General features: G+C 41.6%; 1 protein-coding gene across 6 annotated transcripts; it reads left to right on the top strand.

The window, feature by feature from the left end:
* Window positions 1-6,356: 6,356 nt before the first annotated feature.
* Window positions 6,357-20,553, top strand: LOC308222071 (SERTA domain-containing protein 2-like). Of its 6 annotated transcripts, none has more exons than XM_080619599.1 (4): window positions 6,357-6,507; window positions 8,790-8,944; window positions 9,182-9,278; window positions 16,938-20,553. In XM_080619599.1, the coding sequence occupies exon 4, from the start codon at window positions 16,942-16,944 to the stop codon at window positions 17,791-17,793; it is 852 nt and encodes a 283-aa protein (XP_080475725.1). In that variant the 5' UTR covers window positions 6,357-6,507; window positions 8,790-8,944; window positions 9,182-9,278; window positions 16,938-16,941; the 3' UTR covers window positions 17,794-20,553. The 6 variants fall into 6 exon arrangements, with proteins under 6 accessions (XP_080475725.1, XP_080475723.1, XP_080475724.1 ...); XM_080619597.1 differs by having other exon boundaries at window positions 9,160-9,288; XM_080619598.1 differs by lacking the exon at window positions 8,790-8,944 and having other exon boundaries at window positions 9,182-9,288.
* The last annotated feature ends 1,532 nt before the right edge of the window (window positions 20,554-22,085 follow it).

Here is a 22,085-nt window from a genome sequence, read left to right as displayed (position 1 = left end):
GGGCATTTAACACTGTGTCTGAAACAAGGCTGTTGGTCTGAATGACGGAACTCAGCTGCAGACTTGCACAAAAGAAAGTACTTTAAAGCAAATAGCTAACATCAAATCTGCTTCCTTTTCAGGTAACCTTGAATATTTGTCCCTTCTGCCTCTGTGCCTGTGGGTTTATTTCTCCTTCTCCTTTGCCAGAATATGCAGAATACATCAAGCTTCTGAAGCTTGGGCTTTCTGCAAATGCGAAAACCGTGAGAACCAGGCTGCATTAACACTTGTGCACATGAAAGCTTGTCTGCTTATTGCTTCCCTGTTTCTTTGGTGTTTGCTGGTTGGCTTTTTTTAATCCCTACTCTCTTCCATAGCTCTGTAAGTTTATCTAGCAGATGTTGCCTGTGTCTATGAATGTAGCCTTATTTGCTTAAAGGACAGATTTGGTAAATGAGAAGAGGGAGTTCTTTCTCTGGATGAAAAGCTCCATTCCAGACTGCCTCAGAGGTGCAGCAGTGAGGGGGTCCAGCCTTGAGCAGGTTAGGAATTCATGTGTGAGCCTTACACCCAAGCCAGGAATTACCTGTTTTCAAAGCTGTACTTAGACTGTTTTTGAAGTCTCAGGTATGTCTAAACTTCTTTAGTAGGCATTTTAAAAAACACTATTCCAAATTGACTGATAGTATAGTTTTATATTGTAATTATCCAACTACTACAGATGTCTTGTGCGTCAGATTATTGATTTGAGTGTATGACTGCTTTACAGTTATGCAACTTATTACATGTTCCCATCTAACAAAACAAACTTGTGTAAAAAGCTAGGATGAAAAAAAGAATCCACTTATTTACTGACATCTAGGACAAGACAAATAAAAATGCTTTCAAAAGTGACATCTGTTCAAAGTGAAAGTATGATTATGTCTTAGGCCTACGATGTATAGTCCCTTATGCAAAAAATCATGACCGATCATGACAAAGTTTGATTGCTCATCAACTCAAATGAGTGTGATTTCACACTATGTGACTAATACTAAAAGTACAAAAACACCGAGTTCCAAAGAAATTAAATACACATTTTAGGAACATATGTATTTTTGTTAATTTGGCTTATTCAGCTATAAGCTTTCACAAGGACTGTCTAAACTCCTTTTGGTTTCTCTTGCAAAGCTGACAGTTAGTTAAGATAAATTTTCCTGTTTTTTCAAGGAACTTACACAAAGAGATGAAATCCTGCTGAATTATTTAAATTGTCAGAAAAGAGATTTACTTCAGATGCAGTGATTTGAGGGGTTTTTTAAGCCAGTGAAAAATACTAAAAATTTCATTTTCTGATATGGTTCTCTTAATTTTGTATGGTAGATTTTTTTAAAAAACAATTACTCCTTTGCTTAACCAAGATTCCCCCAAAATGAGTGGTTTATGACCTGAAGAGTTACTGTGTTGATGCACAACCAGTGTTGTCAGCAGGAAAATATAATGGTAGAGGCAACTTTCCATTGCAGGGAGAACATTCAGTAATTTCAATGGTTATCTTTTTAGGGAAAAACAATTAAAGATGCAGGTGATTACGTGACTTCTTGCAAAAACAGAAATAAAAAGAAATGGTATCCACGTGTGCTTTTTGGAAGTCCCCTAAGAGCATGTGGGAACTGGCAAGTACATACAAAAGTACATGCAATAGTAAAATCCTACAACAAAGAAGCAGTATATTGTATTTTTCTTGCGCCAATTATAGATGAGGTTTTGAGATCAAGACAGTGTAATGTAACTTTAACCTCAGGTTGTGAAAGTTTTCAGAGCAGGACTTCTGAAGGGAAAAGCAGGTATGTTGCCAAAACCAAAAAAAAACCAACAAGAAAACCCCAAAACAATCCCCCAAAACCCCAAAAGAGTTTTAATACTCAGAGGAGAAAAACAGTACTTACAACAAAGTTGCTTTTCAGTGTCAGAGATCATCACTGAGAGATGTGCTGCATATAAAAAGTACTGGATGTTGGGATTTTTTTTTGTTGACCTGTGAGCTCACTGAAGTTTAAGATAAAATGGTTGAATGGTTATTTGTTTTAATTGAAGCCTAGTAACATTTGGTTTGCTTGAAAGGTATAGGGAGAAAGTGTTTTTTCTTGTAAATTGCCATTCTTTTGACAAAATAGAATAATGGCTTATTTAATGTCCTGACAAATATCCAGTAATGTGGGCTTGGGTTTTTTTCAAATTACCATCTTGAGTCATAGCTTTTTTTAAACTTGAATAAATGTGGGATTAGTTAGTAGTTCACAAAAGCTTCACCACCAAAAAGAGGTGGAAAAACTAACCAAGCTTTAGTGCAGCAGGCGCTACCCTTTCTGACTTCGCTGTCAAAGTATGGCACACATGATCGTTCTGTGTAGCTAATTTCAACCAAATCTGGCAGATCTCACAGCAACTACATTTTTAGATATTTTTTTTTTTGTGTGTGGAGATCAGAAGAAAACTGCATTCTGTACTGATATCCAGTAATCCAGATAAGAGAGAGACATCTCTTAAGTTTCCAGGCATGAGACCAGCTTCAATTACAGCTCATACCTTAGACACAGAGGCAATTAATCACAGGCATAAATCCATAGGAAAGCAGTCTTCATTAGTTCCTGTGTTCCTGGAACCGTGTTTTTGAATAGATGCCTGCTATAAAGGTAAGTGGAAGTAGGAGACCTCCAGTAACCCTTTCGGATGAGTTATATAGAGACCCTGATTGGTTTGAGGGTTCAATTTTTTCTGGTTCATGTGAAATTTGCTGCAAAAGCAAAAAAGGCTGCTCATGAGAATGGTATGCTGGCCTGCTGTGGCAAGTATTGTCATACTGAAAGACCATGTTTAAATCATAAAAAAAAATCATATTGTCAAGTCTGCTGTTTGCCTCCAGGTTAGTTTCAGACAAAATGAGAAAGCATGAAAGACTCCTGGAACATGACCACATTTAAGAAAGTAAGGGCTTTTTAAAGCAAGTTTTTGTCAGGGAAGACCTTATATGTGAGCTCAGACCTCTGAATTCTTAAGCCTGTGAGACAAAACATGGCTCCTCTAGCTTAAGATGTGAGTTGCATGGGACATAAACATTGCTAAACAGAACTAGATTCCAGCTCTCTTCACAGAGAGGGTGCTCAGGCATTGGAACAGGTTTCCAAAGGAAGTGGTGGAATCACCGTCCCTGGAAATGTTCAGAAACCATGTAGAATCATAGAATCATAGAATAGTTAGGGTTGGAAAGGACCTTAAGATCATCTAGTTCCAACCCCCCTGCCATGGGCAGGGACACCTCACACTAAACCATGTCACCCATGCCTCATCCAACCTGGCCTTGAACACCACCAGAGATGAAGCATTCACAACTTCCCTGGGCAACCCATTCCAGTGCCTCACCACCCTTACAGTAAAGAATTTCTTCCTTACATCCAATCTAAACTTCCCCTGTTTAAGTTTGAACTCGTTACCCTTTGTCCTATCACTACAGTCCCTGATGAATAGTCCCTCCCCAGCATCCTTATAACCCCCCTTCAGATACTGGAAGGCTGCTATGAGGTCTCCACGCAGCCTTCTCTTCTCCAGGCTGAACAGCCCCAACTTTCTCAGCCTGTCTTCATACGGGAGGTGCTCCAGCCCCCGGATCATGCTCATGGCCTTCCTCCAACAGTTCCATGTCCTTTTTATGTTGAGGACACCAGAACTGCACACAATACTCCAAGTGAGGTCTCACGAGAGCAGAGTAGAGGGGCAGGATCACCTCCTTGGACCTGCTGGTCACACTCCTTCTGATGCAGCCCAGGATATGGTTGGCTTTCTGGGCTGCGAGTGCACACTGCCGGCTCATGTTCATTTTCTCATCCACCAACACCCCCAAGTCCTTCTCCACAGGACTGCTCTGAATCTCTTCTCTGCCCAACCTGTAGCTGTGCCTAGGATTGCTCCAACCCAGGTGTAGGACCTTGCACTTAGCGTGGTTTGACTTCATAAGGTTGGCATCAGCCCACCTCACAAGCATGTCAAGGTCCCTCTGGATGGCATTCCTTCCCTCCAGTGTGTAGACAAGGCCCTCAGCGATACGGTTTAGTGATGGTGTTGGCAGTGCTGGGGTAATGGTTGGACTTGATGATCTTTAAGGTCTTTTCCAACCTAGTCAATTATGCAATTCTATTCTATGATTCTATGAATCCCACCATTGACATGAGCAAAAAAGTGACAAAAACCCTTGCAAATAACCAGTATACCTTCTATTAACTTCTCAAAATGTGAGGCCATAAATCCAAAGTTCTGATGCGTGTATTTAAACAAGTCAGTGTTAATTTTTTCCATACATCTTGTCAGAGCATCTATGAAACAGAACTGACATTTCTAGAAATGCCTGCTGTAGAAGGCAAAAGCCCCAATTTCTACTACACAAACAAAAAATTGGTTACAGAAGAGCTGACCACGTTAGGTTAATAACTTAAGGAAGAGCAGGGAAAGTAGGGTGACTGGTTTTGTGTCTTTCTGTGAGGTCAGCTGAACAGGGGGAGAACAGCAGGGTGGCTCTGGTACTGCATTAACGCACTGAGGCTGTACAGAGGAACGAATTGTCCCCTGTACCAGCACTAGGACGTTGATTGGACATCGTGTGCTTTTGTCCAGTGGGGATCAACTCTAGAAAACCTAATTTTTGCTCAAGTTATTAAAATACTTTGTTGGTGCTGCTGGTTAAATTATCCCTTTATATACTGCATTAGACATAATCATTCCAGGTCTCTCTCTTCAACATCAGCTCCCTTTGTATGCCTCTCTTGTCTATTCCTTGGAGATAATCCCTAGCATATGGCAGGGGTCGGTCCTATTGCATTCCTCGTGTTTGGCCCTGCTTGGCTTGAGCAGAGAATCCTGAACATCTTGGAGTTACTCTTCCACTTGCACCACAGTATATGGTGGGAAGGGAGGGGGTACAAGGGCAGGGATATTCGATTCACTCTTCCCCCATAGCGCTGCCACCGGTCCCCTGCTCACGTTTGGTGAGCAGATGGACCGTGGGGATAGGGGTGTCACCCTTCAGCCGTTCCGGGAGGCACCCTTCCCGCCGGCACAGCCCGGCAGCGCGTCAAAAAGGATTCATTAATGCCTCTCATGGCAGCACTCGCTCCCCTTCTGTGCTTTGTGACCCCGGCAGCGCGGTCGGAGCACAGCTGTGGCCAGGAACCAGCGGCGGGCGGCACACTGCAGCAGAAAGGAGGCCCCACAGAGAAGGTCCCTCTCCTCCAGCTATGTATCCTGCGGGCTCGGCTGCGGCTTCCTGCGCCTCTGCACTTCGCCCCTTCCCGTGGGCTGAGCACGCTCCTACCCCTTCACATGCCTCTCCTACCAGGACACAACGGTTAAAATCCGTTGAACCTGAAGGGTTTCAAAGTGGTCTTTCATCGAAGTCGCAGTTTCTCTCCAGCCAACAACTGAAGTGTTCCTGTGGTACTTACAATAACAGTGTACAACCTGTGTGTGCATTTGGCCTGTGCTCACATCAGGCGTGGGAAGGACGTGCCTGCATAAATGTGCCCCAGTTTTGTTTTCGCTATTTTACCGGTTAATCTAAGCTCGTTCCAGGGAGCCACGCAGGGTTTTGGGGACCCACCAGGCTTCCCGTGTCAGGCTCCGGCAAAGGCTCTGAATCGATCTTTACAAACGGTTCGTTTTAGATTTTGAAATCCGTTTGCACAACCACTTGTGCCGATGTAACTCGCTTACGCAAATACCCGTAGAAAGCAAACACAGGAGGTTTGAACGTGGCCCAAACTGCCTCATCTTTAAAGGATAAGGCGCTCTGGTGAGCGTGGAAGATTGTGCAATGTTTGAGGTGGGCCAGCGCCGCCTGACAGACGTGTGCGTGCGCCGTTTCCCGAACGCCCTGCACACGGCAGCAGCACGGATGGCGCTTCACGGGCCACCCTATTTGTAATGCGGCAGTTCTGGTCAGAGACCGACCCTGAGTTTAAGCCAAAACAAGGAGAGCGGGTGGCCGGACCGGGCCGGGCCCCCACGCCCGCAGCAGCTCGCATCCAGCGGACACCCTCTCCCTTCCCCCGCCGCGCGGGCGGGGCCCCCTCCCGGACCGGGAGCGCCTCCACGGCGGTGCCCGTCTTCCGATTGGGGGAAGCCCGCGCGCGGCCCCGCCCGCCCTGGCTCTCCCGGCTTTCTCATTGGGCTGTGCCGCGGGGCCAGTCGGACCTCAACCCCCTCCTCCCCGGCTGGCCCGCCAGTGAGAAAATGGTTGCTGGGCAGGTTGAAAGGGCCGCTGGCCAATGGGAAGGCGGCCAGCTGGCGGGCGCGGTGCACGCAGCGCCCCCTGCCCGCGCTGTGGGTGCCGCGGGCGGAGGGAAGGGCGGAGCGGACGCTGCCGGGGCCCGGCGGGGGTGGCGCTGCCTCCGCCTCCTCCCGGTCGGAGTCCCAGCCCCGCCGAAGGGAGCTTGGCCGGTTGGTTAAGGAGGGCACGGCGGGCTGCGGAGGAACGAGGGTTTCCACAGCTCCCAGGTGTGGCGCCGGGCAGGGTCGGGTCGGTCCAGGCTGGGTGGTGGCTCGGGGGGAGGCGCCGTGAGGATCAGGGGGCGGGAGGGAAGCCCCGACCCTCCGCGGCCGTGGGGCTGGCGAGCCTGCGTGCGGGGAGACGGCACGGTGTGCGGGGGAGGGCAGCAGCCGCCGCGGAGGGACCGCTGGGCCCGGCGGGGGGCGTCGGGATCCCCCGAGGGAGCAGGGGGCCCTGCCCGGGGTGGGGGCAGGGCGCGGGCGGGGGCCCGGCGGAGTGACGGGACGGGGAGCGGGGCAGGTGGGGAGGGATGGCAAGAGGGGGAGTGTGGCACGGTGGGCCCGGAGGAGGAGGGACGGCGGGGAGAGAAGTGTGGGGGCAGCGCGGCCGGGGCTGGGGAGGCCGGGGAGCAGGGCGTTGGGAGCGGGGACTACGGTAGAAGTTGTTAGCGCCGTTATAATTAGCTTGGCCGGGGTCTCTGGTAAGCTGGGGAGGAGGAAGGGGGAGGAGTGTAACTTTTCGCAGCTCGGGAAGCCCAAGGTTGTCTCTGGTTACTGCTGCCCGCTGCTGCGGGGGGGGGGGGGGGGAAGAGGCGCTGGCGGCCGCTGCAGGAAGTACCAACTAGTCTCCTTCCACAAAGGCCAAATGGTGGCAGGCTCCCTTGGGCTTCATTAGTACGTGTGCACTCGCAGGAGTGGCTGCAGGAAGGGTGGCAGGAAGGAGGCTTTCCCTGAATCGCAGCTTTTTAATTTTGACACTCGTGACCGCTGCCTCTATGGTAGCTACGATTCGCTTCGCTGCAGTTAGGCTTTTAATAGCTGGTTTTGTTCGACTCGATAAAGGTATATGTTAGTCTGGCCTGCAAGTAGGTGGGTAAGACTGGAAGTGCATTAGCTTGGCCTCTTCTATGCATGTCGTAAATTCATCTCACTAATAGATGCAGTTAATAATGTCTGCCCTAGATAGGCCTGGAATTTTTCAAACTGTGTTGGAACAGTTCATTTCCAGACACAGAGGTAAGAGCCCTGTGCAGTAGTTTTCTGTTTTGTTTCAGGACGAATGAAATCATAGTGGAAAAATCATAACCTCAGTAGTTAATTTTTCAAGAGTCCTTTAAAGTATGTAATAAAGGAATTAAATTTGGTAACTTCTTGGACTTCTAGCAAAAGGTTGGACTTCTAACATACAATCAACACAATTAGAACGCTTGTTAGCTTCTTCAGAATTCTGTAGTACTAAAAAGACTTAACATTCTAAAACGATGTTTTATGTTGGTTGCGTAGAAAATGCAGTGAACGTGCAACTGCCCCCTGTGACCTAACAAGTACACTTTAATAAACCTCAGTACTGACCTTCTGAAGACCTGCTGTTTCAAAGCAGATAGGTTGTGAATCTTCATTTGTGTATTTGGTTTTATTTTTTTCATTCACAAATAGCATGGATCTCCTTATGATGGGAAAAAAGTTAGCTTCTAGAAGGAGAAGGGAGATATTACTGTGTTTATTGCTGTGGGTTAGGTTTGGCCTTCTTAGGTCATGGGCATTTTACTGCTGTTTTACTGCATCTTTACAGTTCCAAGATTCTGTAAGCGGAGGAGCCCTTTGCTAGCATCAGGCTATGAGTTGCTATGTAAGATGAACTGTGTTCGTTTACTTGTCCATCAATTCAAATGTAAGACCACCTTTCACTGTGTATTGTGTTAAGATCTGTAAAATAACTTATGAACTCCTAATCCTTGATCGCGAAGGACTGTATTTATCTGGATAAGTAATGATCCTTGCTCTTGTGGTAAATTGGTGAAGTAATTGGTTTGTGGTAGTTGAGGGGCAGGTGTCTTTGTATATGTGTATTGTACACAAACAAACCTTACATACAATCCAGACAGTAGGCTCTTAGTTTATATAAGGGCTTTAATTCTTGGAATTAAAAAACTTTGCTTCTTTAGGTGGAGTTGAGACCTCAAGAGCATGGATCATGCAGTTCCCTCCGCATCTCATAGTCGAGTCCATAGTTCACTGTCACTTCAGCCTTTTCACATTTTCTAGCATTTCCAGTGCCTTGATCTAATCCATGCAGTTCCTACCCAAACTGCAGATGCTGCTTTATCAGGGTTTTGATGAAAATTATGTGACACTGAATATTATATGCAATCATAGCATATCCTGCCAGCTGTCTTCTTATATTAGCTTTGTGTATGCTGAAACTAGAAAAATAGGGAATTTAAGAAAAATCAAACTCCTTTTGCAGCCTGTAAATGCTAGGGGTAATTCTAAGATGTATTTCTTTACAGTTCATGGTATTGTCTCTACTGGTATGTGATTACTGAGATGACTCCAACAGTAAATGGGTGTTCAGTAACCTGAAGAAGTATCAATGCAAGTTCTTATCCTAAAGCCTAACACTTAGAGGATCAGCGTTCTATTCTGTAGTATTCATTTATGAAAGGTAATTTCCATGGTTTATATGTTCATAGGTGAAACTATTAGGTCGTCTTATTTCTGTGTATTCATGAACTTCAGTTTTTCTTACACAGTTTAACTGTTTTAATAGGATTTAGCACAAATTGTTTAAAAAGTTTGCTTAATAGTTCTGGTAAAAACAAAAAACAAATAATCACATGGTAATGAAATACTGGGTTTTTTGTTCTTTTTCCCCTTAAGTCACATCATCCTGCCTTGGTAGGTGGCTTGGCCTCGTGAATAGTTCAAGACTATTGGATGACTACACTTTATGCAAACCCTGGAATCTTCCTGCCTGGACTCCTTTCTGTTTTCTAAGGGTAACTACTTGTATGTTCATATGAAACAATACCTTATGTGCATAATGCAAGTTCTGATAATCAGCTGTAGATGTTATTTTTGTAGGTTAGGATGGTAAACGGAAAAATAAAAATGAGGTATGTAATATAAAGTGAAGTGCTTTAGGCTTACTGAATAGGATAAGCTCTTTGATTTGTATATTCTGAATTTACCTTTCCCCCCCCCCCTTTATTATAAAGTATTATAATGTTACAAAGAGCATAATATTGCCATCAGATCATACCTATTGGAAATTTGGTATCCAAGGCCACGGTCTTACAGTGAGGTCCACTGCTCAGTTGCTGAAATTTGAAGTCCTGTCTTGTGAGGAGAAGGCACTTTGGATACTGAAGAAAAGTGGTGTGCTACTCTGTTAGAGAAAATTTAAAGTGATTTCTGATTTGGGTGTTGAAAATTATTTACCTAAATATCCCATACAGAGAGCTAGAGTAAATGCAGAGTACTTAATTAATGGTCTGATTTTTCTGTTACAGTATGGGCGTACTGATCTGATGTAGTTAATATGTTAAAAGTTTTATCATTAATGGATCTTTATTCAGATCACTGTAACCCTAAAATACATGCCACTGTTATGTAGGTGAATACTTCCAGTATCTCTGTATTTGAAGTAAATACATACCGTTAAGAAAAAGGGTTGAGAACTGTTCAGTTGAGTAGAACAAGCTTTGAAGAGGTGTATCATTGTGTTTGTAGTTCTAATGATCATCTCTCTCTCCAGTGAAATACTTCAGTGGAACTGTGGTGGTTTGATTCTTGTTGTTTGGGTTCCTTCATGTTGTCATTTAATTACAGTTTAGTTTTACTATGGGAGTTCCTAGATTTAGTAACTCTTCATCATGTGTTAGCTTTTGCTAACTACTATTGAACCTTGGTTTAAATGATTCTGGTCCCTTCTTCCACTAAAAAAAAAAATCTGCTAAGCAAACTCATACTAAAATATATACCTGTGGGTTTTATTTGTAAATGTGGAGCTAAATACACAAGCGTAGATGGGGAGAGGAAGGAGAAGAATGATAGTGATTTTGTTTGTTTTCTTTCAAGGATGAAATTTTTTTTCTACCTAAGTAGAGAAAAAAAACTTAAGACTGGTGCTGCCTGAGCTGTGGTTATATTAGCTGCTTGTGATAGATACTAGTGCTGAGAATACGGTTCATTTACTGTTGTAAAGAGCCCATAACCACTTCTTTTAGTGTGTGGAAGTTCCACATCCTAAAAGAGGAGTTTCTTCTCCAGACTTAAGTGTTGTGCTCTGAAATCTAGCTGCGTTAGTGTGTAAAGCAAAGCTCTTACTACCAGTGCTTTATGAAGTAAAATGGGAGCAAGGAATTTAGGAAGATGTCCTTTAAGTGCAGGAATTTTAGAGATCCCAGTAGACATAACATAAACAGGTTTGGGAGGGGGGGTTTTCAAACTAGCTTTTAAATCAAGGTAAAACTTAAACTGCAAATGCTTTGTAAACATCATTTCAGCTCCTAAAATACTGGGGGGTGATACACACTTATTCTCTGCTTCCACAAATAGTGAAGTGACAGTGGGAAGGTTATGAATTCCAGACTAATTCTGTGCTAGACTCAGTCTTCCTCTCATTCCGCTTCTCTGCTTAACAAATACTGTTCAGCCTACATGTTGGGTACAACCATACGTGTGAGGATTTTTTTGTGTGTGGTTTTGGGGTTTGCTTTCTGTGAGCATATGTGGGTTATTCTGTTTTGTTGTGAAGTCTGAACAGTGGCATATCTCGATTCTGTGTTCCAGTTGCTTTATTAGTAACAGACTTAATGTGTATTATAGGTTGGGATTGGTGATCAAAAAGTTAACATTAATTCTGCCTTCTTTGAGCAGCTGTTTTCTGGTCGTTTGTGACTCCTGTAAAGAAGTCGTTGCATAGGAGTTTAGGTATGGGAGTAAGCTAGTAGGACTGCACTCCTCCCTTATGCACACTTTTAGTCACTCATGCCTTCTTCAGTGGTTACTCATCTTGGCTAAACTGGGGCAGGGCTGGAGGGGGGTGGGGAGGCAGTGGACTTGAACACTTTTCGGTGTGTTTTAAAGCGTCTTCAGGCCCAACTTCCTTTTTTCTTTTTTTCCTGTAGTGTTTTCTAAGGTGTTTAATCCTCCTTCCTTCACTTCGTCTTAATATTTGCTAACAGTCAAGATGTGATGTTATATGGGGATTCTCAGCACTTGCTGAGGACACCAGATCAGATGCACTGTTCTGTACAGTCTGACAGCTTACTGTGTTATGTAAGTCATGTCTAAGTGATCAGTGCTAAGTCTGGATGGGAGGAAAGGATTTATACTATGTCTGCTAACCATATCTTCAGCTGTACCCTTTTCTTGTGCAGCTGCTTATACATGGAAAATATATTATATACATATTATACTAGTCAAGAGCCAGTCCACAACTTAATAAAAACTACTAAAGAAGTTGTGCTGCCTAAGCCAAAGTCTATGTCAGGTAGGGGAAAGATTATCATTAAAAATAGTATATGACATACATCAGGTAATTTTGAGAAATAACGATAACTATTAGGACATTTGTCTTCCTTTGCACTTCCCACAGATAGGTGCATGCTTGTGAAATGTGTGTCCTTGGAAAAGAGGAGAGCAGTAAATTAGGTTTTCAGCAGGCTTCGGTCAGTCACTAACACAAGTGTATAATCCAAAGAGACTTCTGTTTGGTTTTACTGTTATGCGGCTTCTACAGTTAGGAGCCAAAGGAAACTTTGAAAGGGAATTACCCAAATTACAATAGCAAGAAGTCTCTAATTTTGATTTTAATACAGAAATTGTATTACTGAAAACTAGACAGGCAGCTTTCACTCATGAAGTGCTTACACCTGTTCAAATCCAGTATTTCTGTCATACAGGGAAAGTAAGTTTTCCCTTTGAGACAGTCTTAGGCTGGAAAATGCAACAGTGTGGCTGTATGAAAAGGATCAAGCAAGTCTGAATTTAATAACATCTTAAACAGAAAAGTCAGAATGGGCCACAATCAGTAAAATTATTTTGACCTGTGTTGTGTAGTGCAGGCCAAGTACCTTACTGATGATCTCGCTATTTAAACATATTCTGTAATGGTAAATTAATCATTCTTGTGTAGTTGACTAGCTTGTTATGTGTATGAAAAGTTCACGTTCAGACAATGCTGTGCCATTTGAATTTTTTATACTCATTACTTTTGAAGTTTTTCTCTACTGAAAATTAAAGCTCTGTGTGGTTCAGAGTTCTAAACATTGTTTAACTTGCTCTTAAAACCTTTTTTGGAAGGTGAGGAAGAGGAAATTAAGTAGTAGTTTGCCCAAATAGAAGTAATCGAGGGGTTTCACATGCTGCATACTTTTTTGTGACTGTTTCCAGATGTACTTCCTAACCATGTGTCAGTGGCAGCTGCACTGGACAATCAGGCCCTGTGACAGATGGAGCTGTGTTTTTTCCCTCTGAAATGGTGGCATGAGTCCTGTATTGTCCATAACGCACTTCTTGGTAGCGTGGAATGTTTCTTCTGAGTAACTGCACTCTCTGACCAGGCCTGTTTGTTTGGTATTGTGTGTGGATTTGCCAACCCAGGGTTGTGCCTCTTCCCTCCAAGTTTTTTCAAACCCTGTGTAGGATTACAGTGCATGGTGCTTCTTCCCATCTTAGCAGGGAGGAGTTTCTGTGAAATGTCCTCCATAAAACTGGAAGGAACTGAGGAACATGGTGTTACAGGCAGAATTTCTGCACACAGACTCCTTTTTAGTTCAGTGACATGATCTACGTGAATTTGGTGCTCCTAAATGCTGAGTTCACTTTGCTTCCTTTTCTCTGTGTCTGCAGCGTAATTGTAATTAAAAAAGCATTCTGCCATAAATGGTTTGTGGCTCAGTTTGCATTACTATAACAAGAGAATATGAGAAAATGCCAGAAAAAAATTACGGAGGTGTGGTGTTCCTCATTGTTCTTGGGTTTTTAATGACAAAAGATTCTAAAATAGAGCATCTGAACTCAAAAAAATTCGGTTGTTGAACTTTAAGAAAGAGTTCAGGAGAAGGGTGACTTACAGCTTATTATTGAACAGCTGTGTATAGACCTCACATTTGAAGTTGGCATAAACTTAATTTTTATTGAGTTTATTTACTTACAAATTGTAGTTATCAGGTTGGCATGTTTTGAAATCGTGTTACTTGATCCAATTTTTTCATGATCTGAGTAGGTTCCTGGAATTAGGCTGGAGTAAGGAGATTGCAGTTTCTAGACACTCTTTGTGTTTTATTATGCCTGATTTATGCTTCTTTGAACTGGCTGTGCCGTTCTCTCAGCTGATTGGAAGGACTGGCAACTGTGCAGCAGTTATTTTGTCTGGGCATGCTACCATGGATTTTTGTGTGGACTTGCATTTGTTTTCTTTAGTACCAAAAATTGAAGTGGAGAAGTACTTCATAATAATGTGACCAACATCCTACATTGCAAAGTAAGCTATCAGAAGAATGCATTTGACTGCTGTATGAATTTTGGATTTGGGAAGTATGTGTTAATATATAATGCTACAAAATGGCAAGTTACTTAAAAAATACAGAGCAGGTTGTTAAGGATATGACCCTGTCAGAAATTCTCGTGTTAGAAAATAAAGCGAAAGGCCTGATAAAATGCAGATTAGCTGGTAACAAAGGGGCTTTGTATCTTTTGTAGGTCAGCAGCTGAGTGTTTGACAAGAACAGAAATTTAATGTCTCCTGTAGCAACCATGACACTAGTAATTTTTAAATGCACTGTACCAGTGGTACTCTGGCTTTCATTAGCCTGTTCCAAATTTTTTATGTAACTTCTGAAGTCATCTTGCTTCTGGAGGGAGACTTAGGAATCCTTGCAATTAGGTAGAAATCATACTAAACAGACAGAATTTTTACAACATAAGCTAGGACTGTGTGCATTTAGAACAAAATATATCTTTTGACATCTAGAGAGTGGGAAGTCTGTTAAGTAGAAATATCTGAAGTTGAAGCAAATAATGTTTCTTGCACTTCATTTTTGTAGTTCAAAGTGCTGTCATGCTCAAGCTTTGTTACATGTTTCTAGAATGCTCTGGGACAAATTTTATGAAGAAAATTTGAGGAATGAAAAGGAGGGTGTCTGCATATGTGAGGATGAAATGTTTAGCTTGATTAGACTGCTGTATGAATTTAAAAGTTAAGCATTTCATTTTAAGTCGTTTTTGTGAAATTATATATCCTTGCATATCATAGTTGCTTGCTTTGTAAGCTTGCTTTACAGAATTTAAATACTAGCACATTTTTTGGATGTTAGAAATTAACAGTATTTGTTTAATTAACATAGATAAGTCTGTTATTTCATGTGTCTTATGAAGTGTAAATATGTATTTTAAAATATATTAAAAGCAATGACTTGTCAAAACCAGGCGTTCTGAATGTATAACATGTCAGAATTGCTTTTTGCTGTACGGTGTTAATTTTGTTCCCTTATGAGTGTGAATTTTTGTCTGCTTAAAGTAGTAGGGGGGAAAAAAAGAAGCTAAAATAAGAAAAGCCAAATGTGCAGTATGTGGGAGCAGTGGTGCTTAGTGACCAAATAGACATTTTGATGTATGTTTCTATTGGTTACAGTAATGGTATGGGGTGGTGCCTTGGGCAGTGCACAACATTTAAATGCTACTGAAAATGGAGAGTTGTTGATTTTATTGTGAGTTTTCTGTGATTTACAGACACTGTCTTTGATATGAGTTGGTATATTTAGCAATCCTGCATAATCGTGATTTTCCATAGATTGTGTCTAAAATTACCAGTTGCGGACAGTGTTGTCAATAGTTTGACTGAGATGCTTGACATGCACTGCCCGCCAAAATACTTCCTGTTATTATATTTGGTGTCTGAACTTTGTGTTCAGCTTTCTGATTTTGTTTGTTTGAGTACTTGGTACTGTCTGATTCTGTTTGCTCTGAACAGGGTGCTGGAATGGGGGAGTAGTGCGTGGTAGGTGTGGTAAGATCACCCAGGTGAACAGGCACATCTAGACACCTTATGATGTTTAAAAATGCAGCACTGGTAAAATTACAATGAAAGCTTTTTTGTTTCGTTTTAATAGTGAACATGTAGTAAACTGAACTATAGGCCAGACTGCTACTACCTGTTATATATAAATACATTTTTATGACAAATTTAATTTTATCCAGCTATGTCTGCCTCCCCCTTTCTTTACCCTTCTCTCCCCCCGCCCCCAAGTGGGTATGCTCAAGAAGTCTTAAGCTTCTCTAGCAAGTGTCTGTTTTTACTTGTGTACTCTATGGAGCAGAACTCCTTCCTCCAGAGGAGCTGAGTTCTCCAACAGTGTTGTCTAGGCAGATGGATGTAGCCATGGAGCCCTGCTGTGCTTCCTGCAAATCTGGAGAAATCCCAAAAGCAAAAGAGGCTTTATCCTGTTGCCTCCTCCTTGTCCCCAAAAGTGTAGCAACAGGCTAGCAGCTGGCAGCTGCGGCAATCAGCTGAGCTATTGCTGGCAGTATCCAGTGCTCACATGAAAAGGAAGTTGGGAGGCCCTCTGCAGCATGCAGGGTCTGGATCATTGTGTGTGAAGGATCTGCCCTTAATCTGCCATTGGATGTCTGAGTTACAACTGCTTCATTTTTTTTTCAGTAGTTTGGGTCACATGTATTTTAGGTGTGTGTGCATATAGGTTTTTTGTAACACAGTGTTCTAGACTTACCATATTTCAGTGCAAAAGCACACAAAGCAGACTGAAAGCAGCTACATTCTATTTCTTTTCTTTTAGCTATTTACCAAAATTGGTTGCTTGTAAAATGCCATTTGATAGTCTGCTGCTGGATATCCTTAGCATTAAGTCAGTAGCAGGTTGTGAACCAGCAACCATGAGCATTGATCATCATTCTGTGAGCTCTGTGGCCCAGCCAAATTTCCTTCCTCATTTAGATAAACTACCAAGCTATGGAATGGATATAAGGATCCCATGGGAGGCCCTCTTGCTGGCCTGGCTGTGTAGTTCAACTGTAGTAAAACAACTTTAAGTTACCAGCAAGGGAGAGAAATTAGTTTTGTAGAAGTTTCTCAGAGACACACTGGGCAAGACCCTCAGAGAGATAAAAATGGGTGTTGAAACTAGCTTCAAAGTCTTACCTACTGGACCTAGGAATGAATGTTAAAATTAAAATGTTGAAATAGTCTGTACAGTTATTATAATCCTTAGTATAAGCATTTGTTTATTTCATGTGGACATTCAGATGTTTCTCATTAATGAATTTGTTTGCTACATAATTTAAAGAAGAGGCTAAAAAGCTCACCTGGTAAAGATTTTGAACAGTTAAATTCATTTTCTCATAGTACAGTTAAAATTAAACGTGCAGCCTAAAACATAAAAGTATATAGCTTTTTTTACAAAACAGCTACTATTTATTTTCATGTTTTCTTACAAAAAATAAATTGCTCCAAAATAATAGAGCTGGAAAGTGCATCTTCTCAATGAAATTCTTTCAGTAATCTGTGGCATTAGAGTCTAAGTTAATCAGTCATTAGTGTACATTGTGCACCACAGACTTTTCAAAAGTATCTGTTGAGATCTTGCAGAAGCGATAGTCTTGCTCAAGATTAATTCATAATTTCTGTCTTTCAGGTTCATGTTGGGGAGAGGTCTAAAACGCAAGCTGAGTGACTATGAGGAGAACGTGGCTGGCCTCTCGAGTGCCTTTGATTCCAGTCGAAATCTGCCATACCCGCTTAAGAGGCAGTTGGTGCTTAATATGTGCCTCACCAAGTTACAGACATACAAAATGCTGGTGGAACCAAACCTGCACCGCTCTGTCCTCATAGCCAACACAGTACGGCAAATTCAAGAGGAAATGAGACAGGAGAGTAATCAGCAGCCAGTTAATGTCTGTCCTGGCATTACTCCTAGTTCTCACAGCTACACAGGGATGGAATCATCTGGGATTTCTCTCCAGTTGCCTTCAGGTATTAGTCAGCAAGAGTCTAACTGTTGCGACTTGCGGTCTGTAGAAGACCCAATTGAAAATAGCCTGCTGATAGTTTCAGATGATGATATGTCATCTGCTATTTCATCTATTCTGAAAGATTTAGACTTTGTAGAAGATATAAGCCCACCTACTTGTCTGGTTCCTACTGGAGACGACCAGCCAAAGTTTCCAGAAAATACTGGTCTAAAACTAGAAGATGATAGACAGGATTTGAAGGGAGCTGAATGTGTGTTTGGTTCCTTTGAGATTTCAAATTCAACTAGTTACTTGAAGGATTTGGCGATAGATGACATTTTTGAAGATATTGACACTTCAATGTATGACTCAGACTTTTGTTGCCCTCCACTAATGCCGCTCAGACCACCATCTCTTGCTACAGAAGAACCGTTGAAAACCTTTCCATCTTGTAATTCTTCTTCAGCAAGCAACATTCAGATATGTAGAACAGATCTGAGTGAGTTGGACCACATCATGGAAATTCTCGTTGGATCCTGATACTTGTTTTACCCAAAGATACTTTCTAACTGCCACTTTTCGTTTGGTTTCAGGATAAAAGCCACTGGAAAAGTTGTAAAGAATTCTTTAAAACACAAACTGAAATAATTTGTCCATACTGGGATTTTCTAAGTAATTCCAAAACTTCAAAACCAAAAGAGTGGCAGATTAAGATATTATTTTTTTTTTTTTTAAGAAATATTTATTTATCAGAACTGTGCAATCATCATTTTCCTTCCAGGGCATATGTGGAACAATAGGCACATACCCTTATCACCCCTCATGCCTCTTTCAATAAACTTTTTTATGTGCAATTTTTAATTTGTCAGAAGAAATTTACATGCAAAATGAATTTCATATGAGATGATCTTTTACAAAGCCTCCACTTTATTTTTAATATCAGAGTCTATGCCAAGTTGGCATCCGTCAAGTTGCGTAGTTGGATTGTGTGGATTGCAGATGCGTTACTAGAGATGGTATATTTTAAAAATGAGACACACTGCTTTCTTTTGGTCAGAAAAGCAGATCAAGACACTTATCAACGAAGTCTCTTGCATTTTCTAAAGCATTCAGAACTATTTATTTTTGTAAATTTTATAGTCTTTCTACATTTTAGTATGTTATTTCATCATAGTTCAAATATAATGGACTTCTAGTTGGATGTGTTTAGCACTACCTCTGAGCTGAAATGCTTTAACTCTTTCCAGTGCTTCGTCTAAGATTGCAGATCTTTTTGTTTCTATATTTTTCTGGGGGAAAGTACTTCTAACTCGTTAAGCTGACCTTTTGGCAGTGACCTAGCTAATTTGTGAAATCAAGGGTATTCAATGTTTAAAAACTTCTAAGTATTTACAAATGTAATTTATACGTAGATTGTGCAATTTAACATTTTTCTGTCAGTATTACGTGCTTAGATTTTGAATAATCTTGGCGTTCTTTAAATTAAAACTTATTATGTACAGGTAGCTTTTTAATCTGTTTTGGAAAACACTGTCCTTCAACCTGCTTTCACTACAAAGTTTGAGATGATTTTTATGTGCAATATTATTTAAAAAGATACACATTTGTAAACCTGGCATTGTGGAAAGAAACGCTTCAGACTTAAAACTTCTAGCACCTTTGGAGGATACTGAAGAGAGTCAACATTGCTGTATCCTTTAAGAAACAAAGTTGAGAACACTTCTTACTACGCCAGTGCTTACTGCTTTGAATACTCCTGAAATACTCATGGATGCATGGTGAGTCAGTGCTGATGACTAAGTACCATCGTGCCGCTGTGTTGGTACCACGGAGCTCAGGGTCTGACCGCTCAGGCACAGCGCCGGGGCTGGGGCCTGCATGGGCTTTGGAACATCATAGTGGCAGCTGCTGCTGCTGCAGCCTGGCCCGGGGAAGGAGGGTGCGTTGGATGGCAGGCGTGTATATAAGTATGTATAAGCGCACGTGTCAACTGAAGATGAGATTTGCAGTGAGAACTATTTTTCCGTAAGGCAGTTTGGATACTGTGTTTCAGCTTGAACTGAGGTCTGTATTGATCCTTGCTATTGTCTTCTGAATTACACACTTGCACATTAGTTTTTGGGTTTGTTTTTTAATTTTATTTTTTAATTATAAAACCTTCACTTCGTTCTTGAAAGCTGCAGCACCTGTCTTGTAAAAAACTTTGCAGTTGTAAAAGCTTTGCTTTGGTTTGTTGTTTGGGGTTTGTTTTTCTGTTGTTCTGCTGAGACTTTTCATGAATGGGGCATGGGCAGAGATAAAAACTGTTGCCTGTGTGTTGCATCTCACAGAAGTTGAAATCCTGGCCCTGCTGAAGGGACCAGGGTGTCACAGAGTTATTTCTAGTCTTAACTGATGCTGTGGCACACCTACCCTGTGCAAAGATCTCTATTTTTTACTGTGACTATTTTGGTTAACAGTTAGCTGCCGTTACAGTTTGGTATCCCAAACCAATGGAGAAGCAGTTCGGGTCACATCCTCGCAGCCATCTGGGTTGTTTAGCAGCCGAAGGATATAAATGTATTTATACGCATATAATGTATTGATTCTAATATAAAACTTCTGATCTAAAGTATTTTGAATTGCTGGATAAAGGGATTTGTTTGAAGAGTGTATAAATAGTTCTTGAAGAGGTACAGCTTCAGAATGTACACAGATTGTGCATTGTGTATAGACTACTCTGGCTTTTCCTCAGCCTCTACTTTTGTATTAAAGATATGACTGAATAAATCCTTGAAATATTAAGGGCCTTCTGCACTGTGATGAAACAGAGTTGTGGTTAAAAATGTCTTTAAATTCAGTGATGAGTGATAGAAAGACAGCATCCAATTTCTTTTTGCATTTGAAAATAGGGAATGTTACTATGCAGTAAAGATATTTTGGTATGAAAATTGTATCATGTAGCAAATAGTGAACACTTACTAAATCCACAGACTCATCTTGCAGCCCCTACAGAAACATGAGAGGAGACAGCTTGTTCTTCAGCATTCACATGCTGAAGGTTTCTGTATACTTTGGAAAAAGAATAAATTGTCGGTAAACGTTTTATCAACAATTCAGAATGCATTTGTTGTTGAAGTGCTTGCTACAGAGCTCTGTTTCTAATTGGTTGCTTGCATCACAGTGCCAAGACCATAAGTTGGTGTGTAATGCAGTTCGGTTATGTACAGAATTATGTGCAAAGGGAAGTTTAATTTTTAAATATGCACAAATTAATTTTAAAATCCTTCCGTGTAAAATGAAGTTAGAGGCTAGTTGTGGTGGACCTATTTATTGTATGTTTGGAAATAAAAGCCACAGTTTTGCAGTTTAACCATTTATATTCTGAAGCCTTCCATATTTTAAAACCAAACCAGAAAAACATGGTACCTTGCCACACTTCATTTAGTCTTTCACTCATGAAGATGTAATGTGTTCCCTAGGTTGTTGCTGTTGTACACACACCCACACCCCACTTCATTTCTCGCCAGAAAGACTAGATACCTTACACAGCTTCTCTGTTATGGAAATCAGGCATGCCAGCCACCATGTCTTCCACCTAAGACAAAAAGATAGATTCCTTTATGAAAGTACTTTATATTAATAGTGCTGCAGTTTGAGCTCGGTGCCTCTGAAGAGGAACACTGAATGAAGAAATCCCTGGGCAATTGCACCCTTACAGTCAAAGTTCCCCACCCCTCATGTGCTACTTCACGCCAATAGTAATATTACGGCCTGGGGTCTTTTTGCTTTTTATTAGTTTGATTTGTTTGCTGTCTCATTACTAAGCAGCTGCCAAGTTGTCATCTTCTTACACACTGTCAGCATCCTCCTGGGTTGGTTTTGGCCAGTTCTGTATTTTACCATTTGGTCTGTTGTAATATGGCTGTTGCAGTTCATATACCACAATCTATAGGCTTTGCCTACTTCACCCGCTAGTATTTAAGCTGCTTCCTATGTCTGCTGTAGCTGTTACTAATGTTAGTGCTGTTAGCTCTAAGTTTCTACTAACTTCTTCTACAACATCGCATTCCTTTATGTGTCCTGTCCCCCTAGAACAAGGGGTGGCTGATGGGGTTGGGGATTCCTGCTATGAACACATGCCATGTTTGCTAGCACTTAACTGTCCTCTGGTTGCTGTCTTGACTGCCCTGCATAGTCTTCCCAGCCCATGCCATTCACAGTGTTGCTTCAGGAGTTGCTGTGCTTGAAACCAAGTAGTGGTACAAGTATCCTTGCTGCATATAACATTGACACTTCAGACTCATGTAATTGTCTGTCTAGAACAAAAATACTGCTGCTCGGTTCTAGTGGAAGGGTGTTTGGTGCTGCTACACCAGCAGATTACACCAGCACCTTCAGGTTTAAAGGTTTCCACCCTGTTGCAGACCTCTAAAATGAGGTCCTGACTCTTGTGCAATGAACTTAATTTTGTTGACAAGGCTGCACTGGCTGCTACTTACTGACTAGGAATTCTTACCTTTGTCCTGGAGCCTGCTGACTGCAGCATGAAACGTCTAGGTCTAGAAGTAACTTCACAGACACCTGGTTTTAGCTGTGAGGTGGTTACCATCATGGTGGCAGCCCTGTCACTGTCTGCATTACTGGAGTGGGACATTGCAATACAGACCTGCGCTTGTACTGGTGGATCTTGAAGTTCAGCAAGATATAAATGCTGTCTTGCAAAGGTATGCTGCAGTTTAGTCTTCTGAGAAACTATTTTTTAAGTATTACTTCCAGGTTATGTTAAGACACTTTAAAGATGGTGTACAAGTTCATAGATTTTTATCCATTTTAGCCAGACTGAAAGATCT

The sequence above is a fragment of the Psittacula echo genome, assembly GCF_963264785.1.
Source record: "Psittacula echo genome assembly, chromosome: 5".
Lineage (NCBI taxonomy): Eukaryota > Metazoa > Chordata > Aves > Psittaciformes > Psittacidae > Psittacula > Psittacula echo.
Note: the sequence above shows the minus strand (reverse complement) of the source record. Positions and strands in the feature narration are given on the sequence as shown.

What these genes read in the sequence shown, in the direction of transcription:
- LOC308222071 (XM_080619598.1), top strand. Translation starts at nt 9,230, where the DNA reads ATGCAAACCCTGGAATCTTCCTGCCTGGACTCCTTTCTGTTTTCTAAG. An exon ending in TTTTCTAAGGGTAACTACTT is followed by an intron (nt 9,289 to 16,937) that starts GTATGTTCATAT and finishes TCTGTCTTTCAG; the next exon opens with GTTCATGTTGGGGAGAGGTC.